This window comes from the organism of the source record quoted next, unplaced genomic scaffold, assembly GCF_019419815.1.
Source record: "Pyrus x bretschneideri cultivar Hongxiangsu unplaced genomic scaffold, Pyrus_bretschneideri_v1 Contig93, whole genome shotgun sequence".
NCBI lineage: Eukaryota > Viridiplantae > Streptophyta > Magnoliopsida > Rosales > Rosaceae > Pyrus > Pyrus x bretschneideri.
In genome coordinates this window covers 146,288-163,832 of record NW_025999835.1, presented here as the reverse complement: position 1 = coordinate 163,832, position 17,545 = coordinate 146,288, and the positions used below count along the sequence as shown (strand labels likewise).

The following is a 17,545-nucleotide window of genomic DNA, read 5'->3' as shown; positions in this document are numbered from 1 at the left end:
GGCCTGATTTCGTTGGTCTCTTTTTTGCGTATGCTGTGCTGCATGTAATCTGTATCTGCAGATGAGTATCTGGTGAGATTTCCCGGTAACTAGGCGGAGCAATACGGTGAACATTTGCCCTCAACGTCTTGAGTTCGATTTTCTGCCTTCACCGATGTCGTTTGATCGAATAACAAGTACATATATGATGAGTCGATGACCAAGGCTTCCTCAGGGAGAAAAATGAATCATGTCATGTACCTCCCAAATGAAAATGGATTAGAATCACAATTTTGCTAGGGTTACACTCAATAGTAACTAATAAGATTTCTTCAGCTACCCTTCTCATAAACGAGAGACTACTTTTCTCCAAATTATCATATGAAAATCAGACAATGTGTTAATATTACAAAGAAAAGAAACGTATCAAACTGTGATTTATCTTGAACAGTAATTCCTTAAATGTAAATAATCAAGTTTTAACCCAAACCAAAACATCCCCTTGGCTTTGTTTTTGGGCTGAAGGCCGAGGTATCCCACTCTCCCAAGAATAGGGGTAATTCCAATGATGCCCATAAAGGATAAAAGCATATCGGTCTACCTCACGCCAGTCAAATAACATACGTCATCCTGAAACTTTCAATAAGAGAATTACCGATGTTTTTATCAATTTCGTGACTAAAAGCAAACCTGACTTGAAATTCTACCGCATTTATATTGTACCATTTTGCCGTGGATCCCCTCGCTTGCAATGACGATGGGTTTGGTGGCCGTAACACAAATATAACTAAACCACGTGTCGTGAAAACCATGGGTGTAGTTGGAGGTGGTGGTTGGTAGATGGAAACCATACATAAATGGAAGTGGAAACACAAGTACAGACATTTGCCTTGTCTCTCTACCAGACCAGTGACTTGGGTTGCTATCAACAACTCCATTGTTAACGTAAGTTGTCCTTCGTTGTTTGATCAATTGTTTCTGTTCCAGCTTCCATACTAGGATTATTCATAAACATTTGGAACTAATTATCTGGGATTACACAATCCATCTTTTGCTTTCTTTCTGATAAATTCGTTTCTGCAGTTTGTTAGATTATAACCCACAAGTTAACCATTCGTTGAAATGGTACAGGAAGTTGTAAATACAGATGAGGTAAATCTTCTTATGCATTTATAATTGAATGAATCGACCGAACGCAGTGGCATTCTAGGATTTATATAGCCGACCCCATTTAGTGAATAAGGCTTTGCTGCTGCTGTTGTTGTTGTTGTTGTTTGTACTTCTGCTGAAATTACTGTTTGTGAATTACTTGATGGGTGTTTGCGTGAGTGATGTTTAAGTTTCTTGTTGGAGAAGAAATAGAGCATGTGAGGTTGATCACTTTGAACAGGCCTCGTCAGTTGAATGTCATCTCATCAAAAGTGGTATGCTCAATCGATTTTGCGTCTATTTGTTGTTTCGTTCGAGTTCTTGATATCATTTCCTTTTCGTTCGTAATTTAATTGTTTTTACTTCAATAGGTTTCTTTGGTAGCTGAAATTAGAAAATGAAATTACTCATAATTCTCTTTTGGCAGAGGATTCTTGCCTTGAAGTTGTTTACAGAATGTATTGGCTCTGCTACCACATTCATACTTACAAGAAAACCCAGGCAATGTTTCGAGAAAAGTAGCTTTCTGTGATGCATTTATTCCAAGTTTATGTCATTGTTGAAGGTATCACAGAGGAAATCGTGTTAATTAGGTGGCTCTGGTTCATGGAATTTCAATGGGTGGAGGCAGATCTTTGATGGTCCCAATGAAGTTCTCAGTACTCACAGAAAAAACTCTGAGTAACATCTCTATCCTTGGTGTTCACCGGCTTGATATTTACTTCTGCATAAGTGAAAATCAAATTTTTCTGTGGTATATTTCTTGATAACTTTTTGCCACTCCGGAAGCTAGCATTTCATACTGACTGTGGTTTCTCATATATGCTTTCCCATCTTCCTGGGCATCTCGGTAAGCATGCTGATAAAAAGGAAAAGAAGTTTCCACGATTTTTCTGAGACTGATTGATATCATGTGGAGAATGCAGGGGAGTTCTTGGCCCTAACAGGAGCAAGGCTGAATGGTAAGGAATTGGTTGCAGCTGGACAAGCAACCCATTTTTTCCCTCTTGAGGTAACTTTCTCACTCTTCGCTATAATTTTCTTCCACCGTAAACCAAGTATTGGAAGCATTGGTGCACAAGATTTTCCGTAACAATCTAGAAGACTGCATTGTAGGCTTCTCGTTTTGTGAGCGTTGTTATAGATCCACTGATAAACTCTTAATAGCTTTTATATGAAACTGAAATTTGTTATTGAACTGTGTTTTTGCATCAGAAAATCTCTGATCTAGAGAAGCGTTTGATAAGCTTAAACTCTGGAAATGAGAATGCAGTCAAAGCTGTGATTGAAGAATTTTCTGTGGCAGTCAAGCCTGATGAAGAAAGTGTTTTAAACAAGAAATAAATCTTAGTTGCCGATGTTTATTGCTAATTCCACTTCGATCCTTGGAGTCAGCACACAAATCTCTGTAGGTGATATCATTAAGCTTTCCTTACCTTTTTCAGGAAGTCAGTAATTGATGGGTGCTTCTCCAAAGATACAGTGGCTGAGATTATACAATCCCTTGTAAGTTACTTTTTCTCTTTTCATCAGAAAAATGCAGATTACGGTCTTTTCTCGGGAATAAATTCTACAAATATGTGTTTACTTTTCAGGAAGCAGAAGCAAACAAAGAAGGAAATGGATGGATAGGTCCAGTTCTTAAGGGCTTAAAGAGGTCATCGCCTACAGGATTGAGAATAACTCTAAGATCGGTACGGTTTCTTACAGTTTGATAATGCATATTGGGTTTTGAGTCCTACTGCTTAGTAGGATGGTTTTGTGTCATTTCTAGTCAATGGAAGCCCGAAAACTTGAATATCCATGGGAATGGAACCCCTTCACAATTCCTTGTGCCTTCGATCGATACATTTCATGTTTAAGTTGCCTCTTGACCTATTATTCTTCAGATTCGCGAAGGCAGGAAGCAAACATTGTCTGAATCTCTGACGAAGGAATTTGGATTCACAATCAATATATTAAGATCCACAATTTCTGAGGATGTTTATGAGGTAATTGTCGGATAACGATATTACTAACTAGAACATGTACTATGGTCATTCCCATGCGGAAAATTTCATCTCTCTGTTGGAGCAAAATTTCTTACGGGAAGAAATACCTCCACAGGTTGGTTGACCGCAATCCTCACGTTCACCAAATCCCTCGTAAGAGGCATCTCCGAACAATCTTTCTCCGTAGCTTGTCAGTCCATTGAGTTTCTATTCTCTGGTTTCTCTCGGTCTCCTTGCTCCTTGGCTCCTCTCCATATTTATAGGACTACATGTTTGGAGAACAAGTACCACGATCTGTCTTCCTCTCCCTCTTCCTTAGTGGCCCTCCGTAGTGGAGGTAGTTATCTAGACATGGCATACATCCTTGGGAAATCAGTACCACGACTTGTCTTCCTCTCCCTCTTCCTTAGTGGTCCTCCGTAATGGAGGTAGTTATGTATACTCGTTTCCCTTCTCTTGCGTGTGTATATTTCTTGTGGGCTTTCCTCACAGTTTATCTTGCATAAAATCATCTCTTTGGATGTCTGGTATTGGCCCATGAGTCGAAACCGGATTTTATCCTCCCACAATGCCTCCATTTTCCCTTTTTTACGATGCAAAATAAGGGAAAACTGAGTCTTTCAATTGCATGAGGCCTTTAAACTATATTCTTTAAGCCAAGCTAAAACTTCAAGCATTTCTTTCTAAAGCCCAATTTGTGGAAGCCACTTTTTCTAAGGCCTAATTTACTACAGCCTTTGCCTAACTCTCGAATGCTCTGACATCTTCGCAAAATTTAGGAACTATCATCTTAGCATATCTTTGATTTTGACGACGATTTCGAACAAACTTCGGCCTGATTTCGTTGGTTTCGTTTTTGCGTATGCTGTGCTGCATGTGATCTGCATCTGCAGATGAGTATCTGGTGAGATTTCCCGGTAACTAAGCGGAGCAATACGGTGAACATTTGCCCTCAACGTCTTGAGTTCGATTTTCTGCCTTCACCGATGTCGTTTGATCGAATGACAAGTACATATATGATGAGTCGATGACCAAGGCTTCCTCAGGGAGAAAAATGAATCATGTCATGTACCTCCCAAATGAAAATGGATTAGAATCACAATTTTGCTAGGGTTACACTCAATGGTAACTAATAAGATTTCTTCAGCTACCCTTCTCATAAACCAGAGACTACTTTTCTCCAAATTATACTATGAAAATCAGACAATGTGTTAATATCACAAAGAAAAGAAACGTATCAAATTGTGATTTGTCTTGAACAATAATTCCTTAAATGTAAATAATCAAGTTTTAACCCAAACCAAAACATCCCTTAGGCTTTGTTTTTGGGCTGAAGGCTGAGGTATCCCACTCTCCCAAGATCAGTCTACCTCGCAACACAGTCAAATAATATACGTCATCCCAAAACTTTCAATAAGAGAATTACCGATGTTTTTGTCAATTTCGTGACTCAAACCAGGTACCAAAAGCAAACCTGACTTGAAATTCTACCACATTTCTATTGTACCATTTTGCCGTGGGTCCCCTCGCTTGTAATGACGATGGGTTTGGTGGCAGTAACACAAATATAACTAAACCACGTGTCGTGAAAACCATGGGTGTAGTTGGAGGTGGTGGTTGGTAGATGGAAACCATACATAAATGGAAGTGGAAACACAAGTAGACATTTGCTTTATCTCTCTACCAGACCAGTTACTTGGGTTGCTATCAACAACTCCATTGCTAACGTAAGTTGTCCTTCGTTGTTTGATGAATTGTTTCTGTTCCAGCTTCCATACTAGGATTATTCATAAACATTTGGAACTAATTATCTGGGATTACACAATCCATCTTTTGCTTTCTTTCTGATAAATTCGTTTATGCAGTTTGTTAGATTATAACCCACAAGTTAACCATTCATTGAAATGGCACAAGAAGTTGTAAATACAGATGAGGTAAATCTTCTTATGCATTTATAATTGAATGAATCAACCGAGCGCAGTGGCATTATAGGATTCATATAGCCGACCCCACTTAGTGAATAAGGCTTTGCTGTTGTTGTTGTTGTTGTTTGTACTTGTGCTGAAATTACTGCATGTGAATTACTTGATGGGTGTTTGCGTGAGTGATGTTTAAGGTTCTTGTTGGAGAAGAAATAGAGCATGTGAGGTTGATCACTTTGAACAGGCGTCGTCAGTTGAATGTCATCTCATCAAAAGTGGTATGCTCAATCGATTTTGCGTCTATTTGTTGTTTCGTTCGAGTTCTTGATATCATTTCCTTTTCGTTCCTAATTTAATTGTTTTTACTTCAATAGGTTTCTTTGTCCAACTCCTTCATATTGTTGTGCATTCAAGGCTCGATTTGCAATTAAAGTCTTGGCATCAATTGGTGTTTTGTCAACCAAAGCACCACCTGTCGAAGCATCTAGCATTTATCTTTCAATTGAAAGGAGTCATTCGCAGAAATATTGAATTAGAAGCTCTTCTTTCATTTGGTGTTGAGGGCATGATGCAACTGAAGTCTTGAAATGCTCATAATATGCTGGAAAGGATTCTCCTTGGTTTTGTTGAATGCCACTAATCTTCTTCCTCAAAAAAATGACTCTTAAAGTTGGGAAAAATTTCTCTAAGAATGCTCTCTTCTTATTTTCCCAAGAGGTGACGGTTCCAGGTGCCAATTCATACAACCAATCCTTAACTTTTTCCAAAAGAGAGAATGGAAAAGCTTTCATCTTCAAAATGTTGCCATCCATGTTGATTGGGGTCATGCTTGAACATATCACTTCAAATTTCTTCAAGTGCTTGTTTGGATCTTCCATGGATAGCCCATGGTATTTGGGAATATGATGCAGCAAGCTAGACTTCAATTCGAACTCATCGGTCTTGTCTTGAGCTACCCTAGGATATTGAATGCATAGGGGTACGGCATTGTACAATCCTGAGGCTGAAAGTTCCTTAATTGTTCAATTATCCGCAGCCATAAGTTGTTCTTCCTCTTCCTCTTCTTCAAACTCAGATTCAGAGCTAGAACTAGGTGGATTAGGTTCTGGCTCCTTCCTCTTTCTTCTCAAAGTTCGTTCAAAATTGTCGTCAAAATCAAAGATATGCTCACGAACCGGTTGAGAACTTTGAGTTATAAACTAGTACCCAAAAACAAGAAAACAAAACAAAGTCAGAAACTAAAACAAAATACACAAAAAAAAAAACAAGGGGGATTAGCAAAGTTGCTAATCCCCAGCAACGGCGTCAAAAATTTGATGTGTTATAAACTAGCGCTCAAATTTAACCCTCTTTTTGACAATTGTAGTGAAGGGAAAATATGAGATTTATGTGGGATTTCTAGTGACTAGCATGCATATACAATTCAAAATTTATATACGAAAGCAACGGAAGCATGTCATACATTTTATCAAAGCTATAGTCATGCAAATCCCCTTCAAGATGCATAGGTTTATATATGATGCATCAAAAACAATTTATTGAAGAACAAAGTTTAGGAGTAGTATTATACCTCTTGATCTAGATCTAAGACCAAGGATTGACCACCTCCAAGCTCTTTGCTCCTTGAACTCCTTGAGCCTAGCCTCCCTCCTTGCCTCCTCCACTTTGTTGAGAATGAGTGCTCCTAGGTCCTCTTCAAGTTTCCAAAGATATGAAAACCTCTAAAGATCCTCACCCACTTTGTAATGAGAAAGATGAAGGAATAACCAAAAGGGTGATAAGATGATTAGCTAATTCATCCCTATGGTGGCCGGCCTTTGAAGTTAGAGAGAGATTGATTTTCTTTTCTTTTGTGTTTTATGAACCACCTAACACACTCACACACACTTTCATTATTATGTTCCTTTTATTACATAAAGAAACAAGTCAACAATTGACCCACTCTCTCCCTTCTCTTTGGCCGGCCCTTTGTGTTTAGTTTGGGCTTTGGGCTTTTAATTATTTCAAGTCATCCAATGCTTGAATAAAAGCCCAATGGGTTTTGGCCCAATGGGCCCAATTAAACCCGAACGTTTCTTTAAGCCCAAAACGATCTTTATCGCTTTTATGATTTCTTTAGACTTTCTAAATTAATCAAAACACTTAATTAATCCAATTAATTATTTCCTTCATCCATTAGTTACTCACTACAAGAGTGTATTGGTGAACAATCTTTTAGGTTCTAATTAGCAAGGCAGTGAGGTGATTGGCACCAATCCAATTGATTATCCAATCACTTAGTGAATTAAAACTTACTTTTAATTCACCTTCCTTTTAATGACTATATTTAATCATCTAGAAGAACTCACAAGCCATGAGTGACATCTAACCATATATCATGGCTACCCAAGCTAATGTAGAAGTTATTCGGAGAACCTATTCAGTTGGAATTACAATGTAATTCGATCCTTCTCTAAAACAATACTCTCAATCACATTACTAGGGTATGGATTTATAATGTCAAACCCCTAATGTGATTATTCCTTCTTATATGATTCATTTGAGACGTATAGGAACGCTTTCCTTTATTACGCTCGATACTTCGGCCGAAGATTCCCGAATCATATCTTAGAGTATTCATCCTCTCTTATCGAGGATTAGAGATTCCTTGTTGCGCATTCACTTGCCTTCATGGCTAAGTGGCTTAACCCCAACGATGCCTTGGACACTCGCGAATGGAATGACTTTAACATAATCAAAGATTAAGTACTTAACCACAAGACAACGACGATGCCTCAGGTCAAAGGATTACTTACATTATTCCAACCATTAGAGTTACTTGCTTGACATGTGAGTAGACCTCCATGCAAGTACTCTCGTTCGATTGTGTTCAGTGAACTCATTCCCTTAATGAGCACCTACATGCTTGTCTTAGTGTCGCTACACGAATGGGATGAGACTTTCCATCCTTCCAATTGAAGCGGACATAGTATGTACCAGTCTATGGATTGTCAGTATCCCTCCGACAATCCTTATGACCAGGAACCTTTTTGGACATGATGGTTATGAGAAGAAGGTCTCTGTAATCTAACATCATTAGGTTACTTCTTCCATCGATCCATTGTCCATGGATTCACTATTTAGGACATATTTCGTTCATTGAGATAGTCCTAATTAGTATCTTTGCCTTCCGATGTATAAGAGTCATATATACATCAATTCATTGTCCTGAAAGGTTTCTTCCAAAGATTGACTTTCAGGGCATATTTCCAACATGTAGTATGGATAAGTAGGGATCGTTCTAGGCCGGGGATTAGGAGGGATCACTAATCTACTCAAATTAGACTCAATTACACTAACCTAGACTCAAAAACAGAAAACTAGACTCTAATAACTCAAAACAAACTAGAATGACTCAAAACAGCACAAAACAAGCAAATTGACTCAAAACAGAAACTAAGATTGATTTTGGATGAATTCTAACTTAACTTTGACTCAAAACACTAAAGGAAACAAATCTAAACAGGTTCTAACTAAGTAAACACGAAATATTAAAAGGGGGGATTGGTTTTGACGAATTTAAAGTAAAAGCAAACAAATTGCAGAAACAAAGTAAACTGACACGAATTTGGGTGAATTGATGGGTGATAAGCTAGCTAAAGGGTTCTTCTCCACACATGACACATATGCATACAAATCGATTTCCAATTATTATTCCAATAAACCATGAACCTCAACGCCCTAGATTAACTGTGAACAACACTAATTAACCCTCAGATTTTCTTTAAGTCATTGAATTGGATGGAATATGCATCAGCAACCAAATAATTCTTCAATAGTTCCCTACATGAACATCATAATAGAGATACAACCAACGATCATTAAGCTTTGTGAAAATCATAAGCATTGACAAGGCATTCGTAAATATGAAAAGCATGATACTCCTGCCAGGAATTTTATTTAATACAATTATGACTAGCAACCTCCATTACTTGCAAATATAAGTTCATAACGATTAGGTGAAAGTCCCTTATATTTTAGCATCAAATTCATGCATGCAAACTAAGTAGGCCTCCTTAATCAACATACAAGAATAAGTTATCAATCAAGCAGTTAAGCAAATTGCATTCACGATTTATGAAACAATAATTGGATGAAATCAATTCATATCACATATATGCTCATGACTTTGAATTCTCCTCTAGCCAAAATGAAATTAGTTTCTGATGCGTGAATTATACGCACACAAATTAAACCCTCTTTTTGACAATTGTAGTATAGATATGTAAGTAGGGATCGTTCTGGACCGGGGATTAGGAGGGATTGTTAATCACTTGGATTTGACTCAAAAACGTAAAAACACAATATAAAACACTATACTAGACTCAAAGAATGCAAAACTAAACTTTAAAACACTAAAACAAATCAAAAGACTCAAAACAACACCAAAACACTCAAAACTGCCTTAAAAACACTTTCTGGGCAGTTTTGAGCACTTTTGAGTACTTTGGACGAATTTGGGTAATAACTTGAATCAAAACACTTAGAAACACAAACTAAGACACTTTCTAACTATATTGGACACTAAAGTAAAGGGGGATTGAGTTTTTGACGAAATTAACTAAAATGCACAAATTGTATTTAAAAACAGATTGTAAAGATGAATGTGATGGAATTGAGTGGATGGGATGGCTAGCTAAGGGGTTCATCTCCATACATGTTACACTTGCATAATAAAAAGATTTCCAATTGCATTTCAATAAACCATGAATTCTCAACACCCCAAGTTAACCGTGATGCACTAATTAACCTTCAAATCTTCCTAACGTTATTGAATTGGATGATTGCATACGACAACCCAAAACATTCCCCACAAGTCCCCTACATGATTGCATAATAGAGATACAAGCAAGAATCATTACGCTCTATGAAAATTGTAAGTGTTGACGAGGCATTCGTTACTATGATTGCATGAAACTTATGCCAAGAACTCGTTTAATGCGATTGTTTATAAGCAACCTCCACTACTTGTGAATATAAGTTCGTAACTATTAGGTGAAACTCACTTATATTCTAGCGTCATATTCATGCATGAAAATTAAGCGTGTACTCTCAATAAACATACATAAATAAGTTATCAATCAAACAGTTAAACAAATTGAATCCACAACTTATGAAACGCAATTAGAAGTAATCAAATCAAAATGCAAGCATAAACATATATTTCGAATCCCCCCCTAACCAGGGGGGGTTTAGTTCCTCATGATACAAAACAAAGAGAATCAAAGAAACACCTAAACATTCCAACAACTCAAACTTGAATTGTATGAACGTTTAGGCCCTCTTCTCTTCCATTCCTCATTCGTACAAAACAAAGGGTATTGAAATTAAACATTGAAATCAAAGAAACACCTAAACATTCCAACAACTCAAACTTGAATTGTATGAACGTTTAGGCCCTCTTATCTTCCTCTTCGTTGTAGCACAAGGTCTAAGGATAGTTTGATGGTGTGAATGGTTTGGGGAGTGGTGAAAATGGAAGGAAGAGGCCACGGCAATGGGATGATTTCTGGTGTGGTGTTTGGATGATTAGGGAGAGAGCACGGCACAAGGGAATGGTTGGTGTTTGTGACTGAAATGTGTATGGAAGAATGAATGAGAATTTAGGTGTAATGGATGCTTATTTATAGGCGAAATAGGGGGAACATGACAGCTAGGAGGGAATGTGGCTGCATGTTTGAATGATTAAAGGATGCATGTGGGTTGGAAATGCATGTGCAATGAATATGTGGCTGCAATGCAAGGGGACAACCTGGAAATGAACGTGAATGTGCACGACAATGATTCTTTGGTGCTGAAAATGCATGTGTTAGCATGTGTTGGCTGAATTAAAGAATGTGAGGGAATGATGAAAGGGGAAACATGACAACTAGGTTGGAAATGCATGTGTAATGGCTGGAAATGCAATGAGTAATGCACGGCAAGGATGGGCTGTTTTGTGTTGTTGGTGTGTGAATGGGAATGTAATCTGAAATGGGAGAGCATGTGGGTGGAAATGCATGTGGGTTAAAGTGGAATGATGATGGGAGATGCATGTGGCTGATTTATGCATGTGATTAAAGGGAGTGCATGTTTGAATGATTAAAGGGACATGTGGGGGTGGAAATGATGAATGAAATGCATGTGAATGACAGCTAGATATGTTGATGAATGCATGTGACTTGTTTGTGGTGAGTGATTGTGCACGGCAAAGGGGGGAAGAAATGGGCTGGAATATGTGGTGGATGATTAAAGGTATGTTGCTAATGGTTTATGATAAGTGATAAGTGGTGATGATAAGTGTATGATATGTGATTATGATAAGTGATAAGTGGCGATGATAAGTAATGATATGTGGGAGTGTGGCTGAAATGAAGGAGTGGAATGTTGGAATGTTATGCACGGCTAAGGATATAGGAAAGGTTTAAATGTCCTAAAACTAAAGGGAACAAGGTTCCAACACTTTGATCTTCAATTAAGTCTTCAATTTCGTCCAACACTTTGGATCCAAGCATAAGCTATCCATCCTTAGCCCAAAAGTGCTCCAAAAGTCTCCAAAATGCATCTTTTTGCTCCTTTAGCCTTTTGGACCTACAAACACACGAAAATAGCTTAAAGTACTAAAATAACTAAAGAAACATAACGTAAATGCACGAGAACAAGCCATTTAAGTCGCATGAATATGCTCCTATCAGTTTCTCATGTTCGCACTTAAACAAAAAAAACTTAAATTAAACATTGAAAACAGAAGATAGAATACACCTAAGAACGTTCCAACAATCCAAAACTTGAATGGCAAGCACGGCTCCATGGGTCTTTTCTCCTTTCTCCTTGAAAAGTTGCGGTACAAGGTGTGTGTGTATGTATGAAATTGGGTGATGGTGTGAGATGGATAAATGGTGTGGTTTGTGTGTGTGAGGGATGAATGGCTGAATGAATCCCTCCCCTTTGTGCGGCAGATTGTATATATTTTAGGGAGAAAAGCATGGCATTAATTAAATATTTTGGGAAAGATTTGGACCCCCAAATCCTCAAGGAAAAAGGGTAAATAAATCAGAATCCAAGAGAGAAAAGGGGTAAGTGATATGCGGCAAGCCTAGAAAGAATGGGGAATGTGACTTCCTTGCACGGCAAGGAAGGATTCGTTGCAGATTTGATGTGGCAACCTATTTTGACTGGGATTAACCTTCTAGAATCTTGTAATTAAGTGTCCTAATATCTTTAGGAAGCCTCTTTGTAGCTAGAACATAAGTGAGAAAAGATTAGGATTGACTAAGTCAAAATAAGGAAGTTTGACTCATGTTTCCTTCTTTCTTGCTAATTCCTTGTCTTTCAAGTCTTGAATTAATTTCTTCAACTCTTTAGCACATTCCTAGCCCTTCTTGAGCTTCAATTTCATCCATCCACCTTGCTCCATGCATGTGCTATCTATTCCAAGCCCAAAACTGCTTTATAATGCTCCAAATTGCACTTTCTTGCTACTTTAGCCCTTTGGACCTACAAACACACAAAAATAGCTTAAAATACTAAAATAACTAGGAACTAACAAGATAAATGCAAGAAAACAAGCTAACTAAGTTGCATAAATATGCTCCTATCACTAAAACACAATCAGATATAATAAGTAAAAGTGCGATGACGTAAATACAAACACAAATGGGGTTTTAGGCTATGAGAACAGATCACGTGATTGCATGAGCTACTGAGCACCAAAACGAGGCCCAGACTGAAAGCCTCCAAAGCATAAACCCGAAATGGGTCTGGAATTAATAACAAACCCGCTGCTTAGGATAAGATCAAAAAAAGCAAGTTCGTTTAAGAGTTTCTGATCCTTAAGATTTATCCCCTCATACCGCTTATATCCACCAGGCTCAATCCCCATATGATGACCGTACACGTCAAGATCATCTACAAATCAATGATCCAGACATTGCTAGCTTTACACCCAACCAAATTTGAAGATGGAGGCCATCTCTTTGCATATCTATTGCATTTTCATCTCGCGCTCAGTGGTCATCGCTTGCTTGACCTCGGCCAATTCTTCCTTCATGTGGCGTACTTCAGACGTCGTAGCATTGCGAGCTCCCTTCAAATCTGTGATCTTTTCCTCATATCTGTGAAGTCTAGCTTGGCACTCTCTAACCTGCTGCTAATTAAGGCTAAGGGATTCCAAACTGACAACTAGTCTATCTGATTTTTCCTTTTGGAGTAGAGCCATCTGAAAACAATTGTAAGGTTAAACCTTACAGAAATGATAAGATAGGTAGAGAATGAGATAATACCTTCATAAGACAATAAGATTCATAGGAGTCAAGATCGTCATCGAGCATTGCCTCAAAGTGACCGGCGCCATTAGGATGAGTCAAGCCTATCGCCACAGTAACAGCGCTTGCATTGCCCCATAGATTATCGCCAAGGGTGATGAAACTCCTATCTCTTTTTGTGAATTCAAGTCTCCAAGCTTAAAATGAATTATTGGAACTATCGCCACTAACTGAGCCGAATGGAGGATGAGCTGACTAGCATTGCATGGGTTTAGGGGTTGTGCTGAAGATACTCGACGAACGTAGACTTTTTGGGCCTATCCACCAGAGGATATTTATCCGACTTGCCTGCAATTCTGGGCACTAGAAGATCATGAGGAAACAATGCAACACAACTGGGCGGGGGAAGGTTAAAAGGTGGTGAAGCCATAATAGGAGAATAATTCGAGTCAGAATTCGTGTTCGTTTACCCTGTCTCCTCATCTTCTTCTCTTTCGTCTCCTTTTTTGAGCCCTTCGTTCGGGAGTTTGTCACAAGTACGAGAGAGTCTACGTTGCGGAGATAGATGATTTAGGTAAGAGTGTCAGCTACTTCTCTAGAGCTCTATATCTTCCTCGTCACAAACTTCTTTAGCTAACACTTTCGTCTTTTGGAGATTATTTGTTTTGGACCATCCAATAAAGCTATGAAAAAAACTCATGGTAAGTTCTATTTACATATTATGGAAAAGTTGATAGCAAAAGTAAATTTATATACTAGGTTTAGACCAAAAGTAGAAGGGATAGATAGTTGAGATAGCTCGGGAGCCTTCCAATTCCTCTAAATCAGAAGAGGGCGGTTCTTCCAATCTTTGGCTCTCAAGGGATCCTGTGACAAGAATTTCTTGCGATATCTAGGTTTAAAATTAAAAACTAGTTTCACCCTTAATGGTAATCAAATCGAAGAGATAGAGGAAATCTCTAAAACCTAAGGATACGCCTAGCTTCAGACCCAATGCCAGGAAGGTCGACATAACCAAGTAAGAGTTCGGGTTTAGTTGCATAGGGTGAGTATTTGTGAAGAATAAGATGGGATGAATCATGGGGTGGAACGGGAAATTAATGGCCTTTAAGTAGTCTGGAGACAAAACGGTAGACCAGGTTGAGATACCGAAACCCGAATACATGTCGGCTCCGACAAGATGTGGGCTGAGGTGCACGTCATCTGGAACGTGACATTGGTCACGAGCCTTGACGATTTCAAAGTGTGGTGGAGTACCATCCTATTTAGACCAATGTGTACGTCTCAACATGAGGAACGGGATAGGAGACTTGCCGGCCGAAATTGATTCGAGAAGATAAGAAGAGGAATTTTGACCCGTAAACGTAAATGGAATGTTTGAAATATTCCCACATGAGGAGTTCGAAATGGAACAATTACCTATAAGCTAAGAGGCCACTCTGAAACGAGAAATCACAAGCTTGGTGGAGAACTAAGCGGAGGAAGTGAAAAAAAAAAAAAACAGGGAAAGGAGAAACTTAATTTATAAAAAGAGAAATGAGTGCATAAGGAGTTTGGACGTAAATCTTTAACCCTATGGAGGATGGATGAAACTCTAATTAAGGGGATGGGGGCTATAGACAATATGGTGGATAGGACAAGACATGTAAGAAAATTATTCTTTTCTCATGTGTATTTCAGTGTGTAGTCACAATCTAGGTGATGAGAGACGACGATTTGACAAGAAGAGCAAGAGAAGAGAGCTTGTTTCGAAGCACATGTTCAAAGGTGGAAAAGCGTACCTGACAACAGAATTTAGTTAGGCATGAAATTATGAAACATGTTGAACCCAAGGTAATGACACATAAATATGTATATATGTGTGTGCATAGAGATATATATAAATATATGAAAAGTGCGTGTAGAGATTCGCATGTCGGTACGCAGATATATGCACATATATGTTGCGTGTAAGTATATCGGTGTGCCTATATATACCTATATATCCCCACACACACACACACACGTGCATATATTATGTATAAACCTAAACAAAATGCACCCTAGACGTACAGAATAGGAACTAGGTGTGCAGAGATAACTTTGTCAGTCCACTTTCGTAAGTTATGCGAAGGTGTCAGTCAACTTTTGTAAACCATGCGAAGGTGTCAACCCACTTTCGTAAATTATGTGTCCGTCCACCATGTCCGTAAATTGTGTGAAAGTGTTTCACGTTCATAAGTTCCACATTCGTAAACTACGTGAAGGTGCTCCAAGTTCGTAATTTATGATGTGATGTTTGTAAATTATGCGAAGGAATCAGTTGACATTCGCAAGTTACGGAAAGAGTCAGTCCACTTTCGTAAGTCATGTAAAGATAGACCACATTCGTAAAGTTACGGAAAATGTCAGTCCATTTTCGTAAGTCATGAATCAGTCCACTTTCGTAAGTCATGAGAAGATAGTCCACGTTCGTAAAGTTACGGAAAGAGTCAGTCCACTTTCATAAGTCATGCGAAGATAGTCCACGTTCGTAAACTATGCGAAGGTGTTCCAAGTTCGTAAATTAAGCTGTTATGTTTGTAAATTATACGAAGGAGTCAGCTAACTATCGCAAGTTACGCGACAGTCAACTTTTGTGAATTATGGTTTAGGTGTCAGTTTACACCCATAAATTATGCTAACATGATAGTTACTAAATTTAGCGAAGATGTCAGAGCATTCGAGAGTTAGGCAAAGGCTATAGTAAATTAGGCCTTAGAAAAAGTGGCTTCCACAAATTGGGCTTTAGAAAGAAATGCTTGAAGTTTTAGCTTGGCTTAAAGAATATAGTTTCAAGGCCTCATGCGATCGAAAAACTCAGTTTTCCCCTATTTTGCTTACATAAAAAAGGGGAAAATGGGGTATTGTGGGAGGATAAAATCCAATGTTGACTCATGGGCCAATATCAATCATCCAAAGAGATGATGGTGTGCAAGATAAACTATGAGGAAAGCCCACAAGAAATATACAGACACAAGAGAAGATAAAAGTGTCTAGATAACTACCTCCACTACGGAGGATCACTAAGGAAGAGGGAGAGGAAGACATGTCGTGGTACTTGTTCGCCAAACATGTAGTTCTATAAATATGGAGAGGAGCCAAGGAGCAAGGTACGCAATCAGACCCCGAGAGAAACCAGAGAATAGAAAATCAATCAATTGACTTGAGCGTCGGAGTATCTCTTGCAGGTACCCCACCCAGACAAGCTACGGAGAAAGATTGTTCGGGGACACCTCTTACGAGGGATTCAGCGAACGTGAGGATTACGGTCAACAAATCTGTGGAGGTATTTCTTTCCGTAAGAAATTTCGCTCCAATACGCTCCCTCTTTCAAAGTTTACTAATCATCGGTTTTGATAGAGGGTATTAGAGCTCTCACCATTGACAAGGATAATGCTCCCAAGGTAATCCCTCTATTTCCGTAAACGTTTTCCAATTCTTTCTGCTATGACTTAAAGATCAAATCATCTAAAGATTACATGGTCATCTCTAAAGACATGAAAATCTAATGCGTATTGTTGTTGATTGTAGTGGAACCCGCTGTCTCTTGACAATGTGGGTGATGAGAAGGTCGACCTGGTCTTTCAGCCGTTCGCAGAAGATTTGGAGCTCGAGATTAAAGAAGGGAAAGCAAACAGGTAAATGCGGCTTCGTATGTATTGTATCTGAACAATATTGTGGCTAAACGGGAGTTGAACGGAAAAGAAAGAATCCTGAGTACGCTTTTATTTTACTCAATTGCAGGTGGGACGGCAAATATGAGAATGCAGCTTATGCCTCCTTCAAGGTGACTGAGAAACAAGATACATTTCTGGTCAGGGTTCAGGGCTGAGCTTCTTCCTCGAAGTTTTTGCTTTCGTCATTAGCACAAGTATCGTGTTACATTCCTTCAAGCTTGTTTTCTGAGTTGTTTGCCTTGATGGATACCGTTGTAATGAACTTCGGACTATCGATTATCAATGTATGCAATCATTTACTTCCAAGTATTGTCAATCTGAGACTCTGAAAACCCAATGTAATAAGGTCGAAGATTTACCTCTGCTAATAGGAATGATTCGACCATAACCATTTTCCTTTCGATCAGAAAATATAAAAAGTTATGGGTAAGCCGAAACCAATCATGGAATACAAAAGCTCGAGTACAGCATATAGTGTCAAAATGGAAGGAGAGGTTTAAAGCACCCTAGGTAATGCGATATTA

General features: G+C 38.6%; 1 protein-coding gene and 1 long non-coding RNA gene across 3 annotated transcripts; both read left to right on the top strand.

Annotated features, from left to right (window-relative positions):
- Window positions 1-657: 657 nt before the first annotated feature.
- On the top strand, window positions 658-17,327 carry LOC103966775 (3-hydroxyisobutyryl-CoA hydrolase-like protein 5). Of its 2 annotated transcripts, XM_048576887.1 has the most exons (12): window positions 658-924; window positions 1,063-1,403; window positions 1,556-1,629; window positions 1,722-1,809; window positions 2,055-2,140; window positions 2,344-2,465; window positions 2,574-2,634; window positions 2,724-2,822; window positions 3,018-3,119; window positions 16,707-16,748; window positions 16,876-16,982; window positions 17,089-17,327. In XM_048576887.1, exons 3-12 carry the CDS (start codon window positions 1,585-1,587, stop codon window positions 17,174-17,176), a joined length of 840 nt encoding a protein of 279 aa, XP_048432844.1. In that variant the 5' UTR covers window positions 658-924; window positions 1,063-1,403; window positions 1,556-1,584; the 3' UTR covers window positions 17,177-17,327. The 2 variants fall into 2 exon arrangements, with proteins under 2 accessions (XP_048432844.1, XP_048432845.1); XM_048576888.1 differs by lacking the exons at window positions 3,018-3,119; window positions 16,707-16,748 and having other exon boundaries at window positions 658-1,403.
- LOC125473691 lies at window positions 4,486-5,672 on the top strand. Its single transcript, XR_007255511.1, has 2 exons — window positions 4,486-4,846; window positions 4,985-5,672. It is a non-coding gene; the product is annotated as an uncharacterized LOC125473691 (long non-coding RNA).
- Window positions 17,328-17,545: the final 218 nt, after the last annotated feature.

Bases quoted from the DNA above. Each gene is read 5' to 3' on its own strand.
- LOC103966775 (XM_048576887.1), top strand. From the start codon at position 1,585: ATGTATTGGCTCTGCTACCACATTCATACTTACAAGAAAACCCAG. The intron at 1,810-2,054 runs GTAACATCTCTA...TGGAGAATGCAG, and splicing joins ACTCACAGAAAAAACTCTGA to GGGAGTTCTTGGCCCTAACA. The intron at 2,466-2,573 runs GAAATAAATCTT...TACCTTTTTCAG, and splicing joins GAAGAAAGTGTTTTAAACAA to GAAGTCAGTAATTGATGGGT.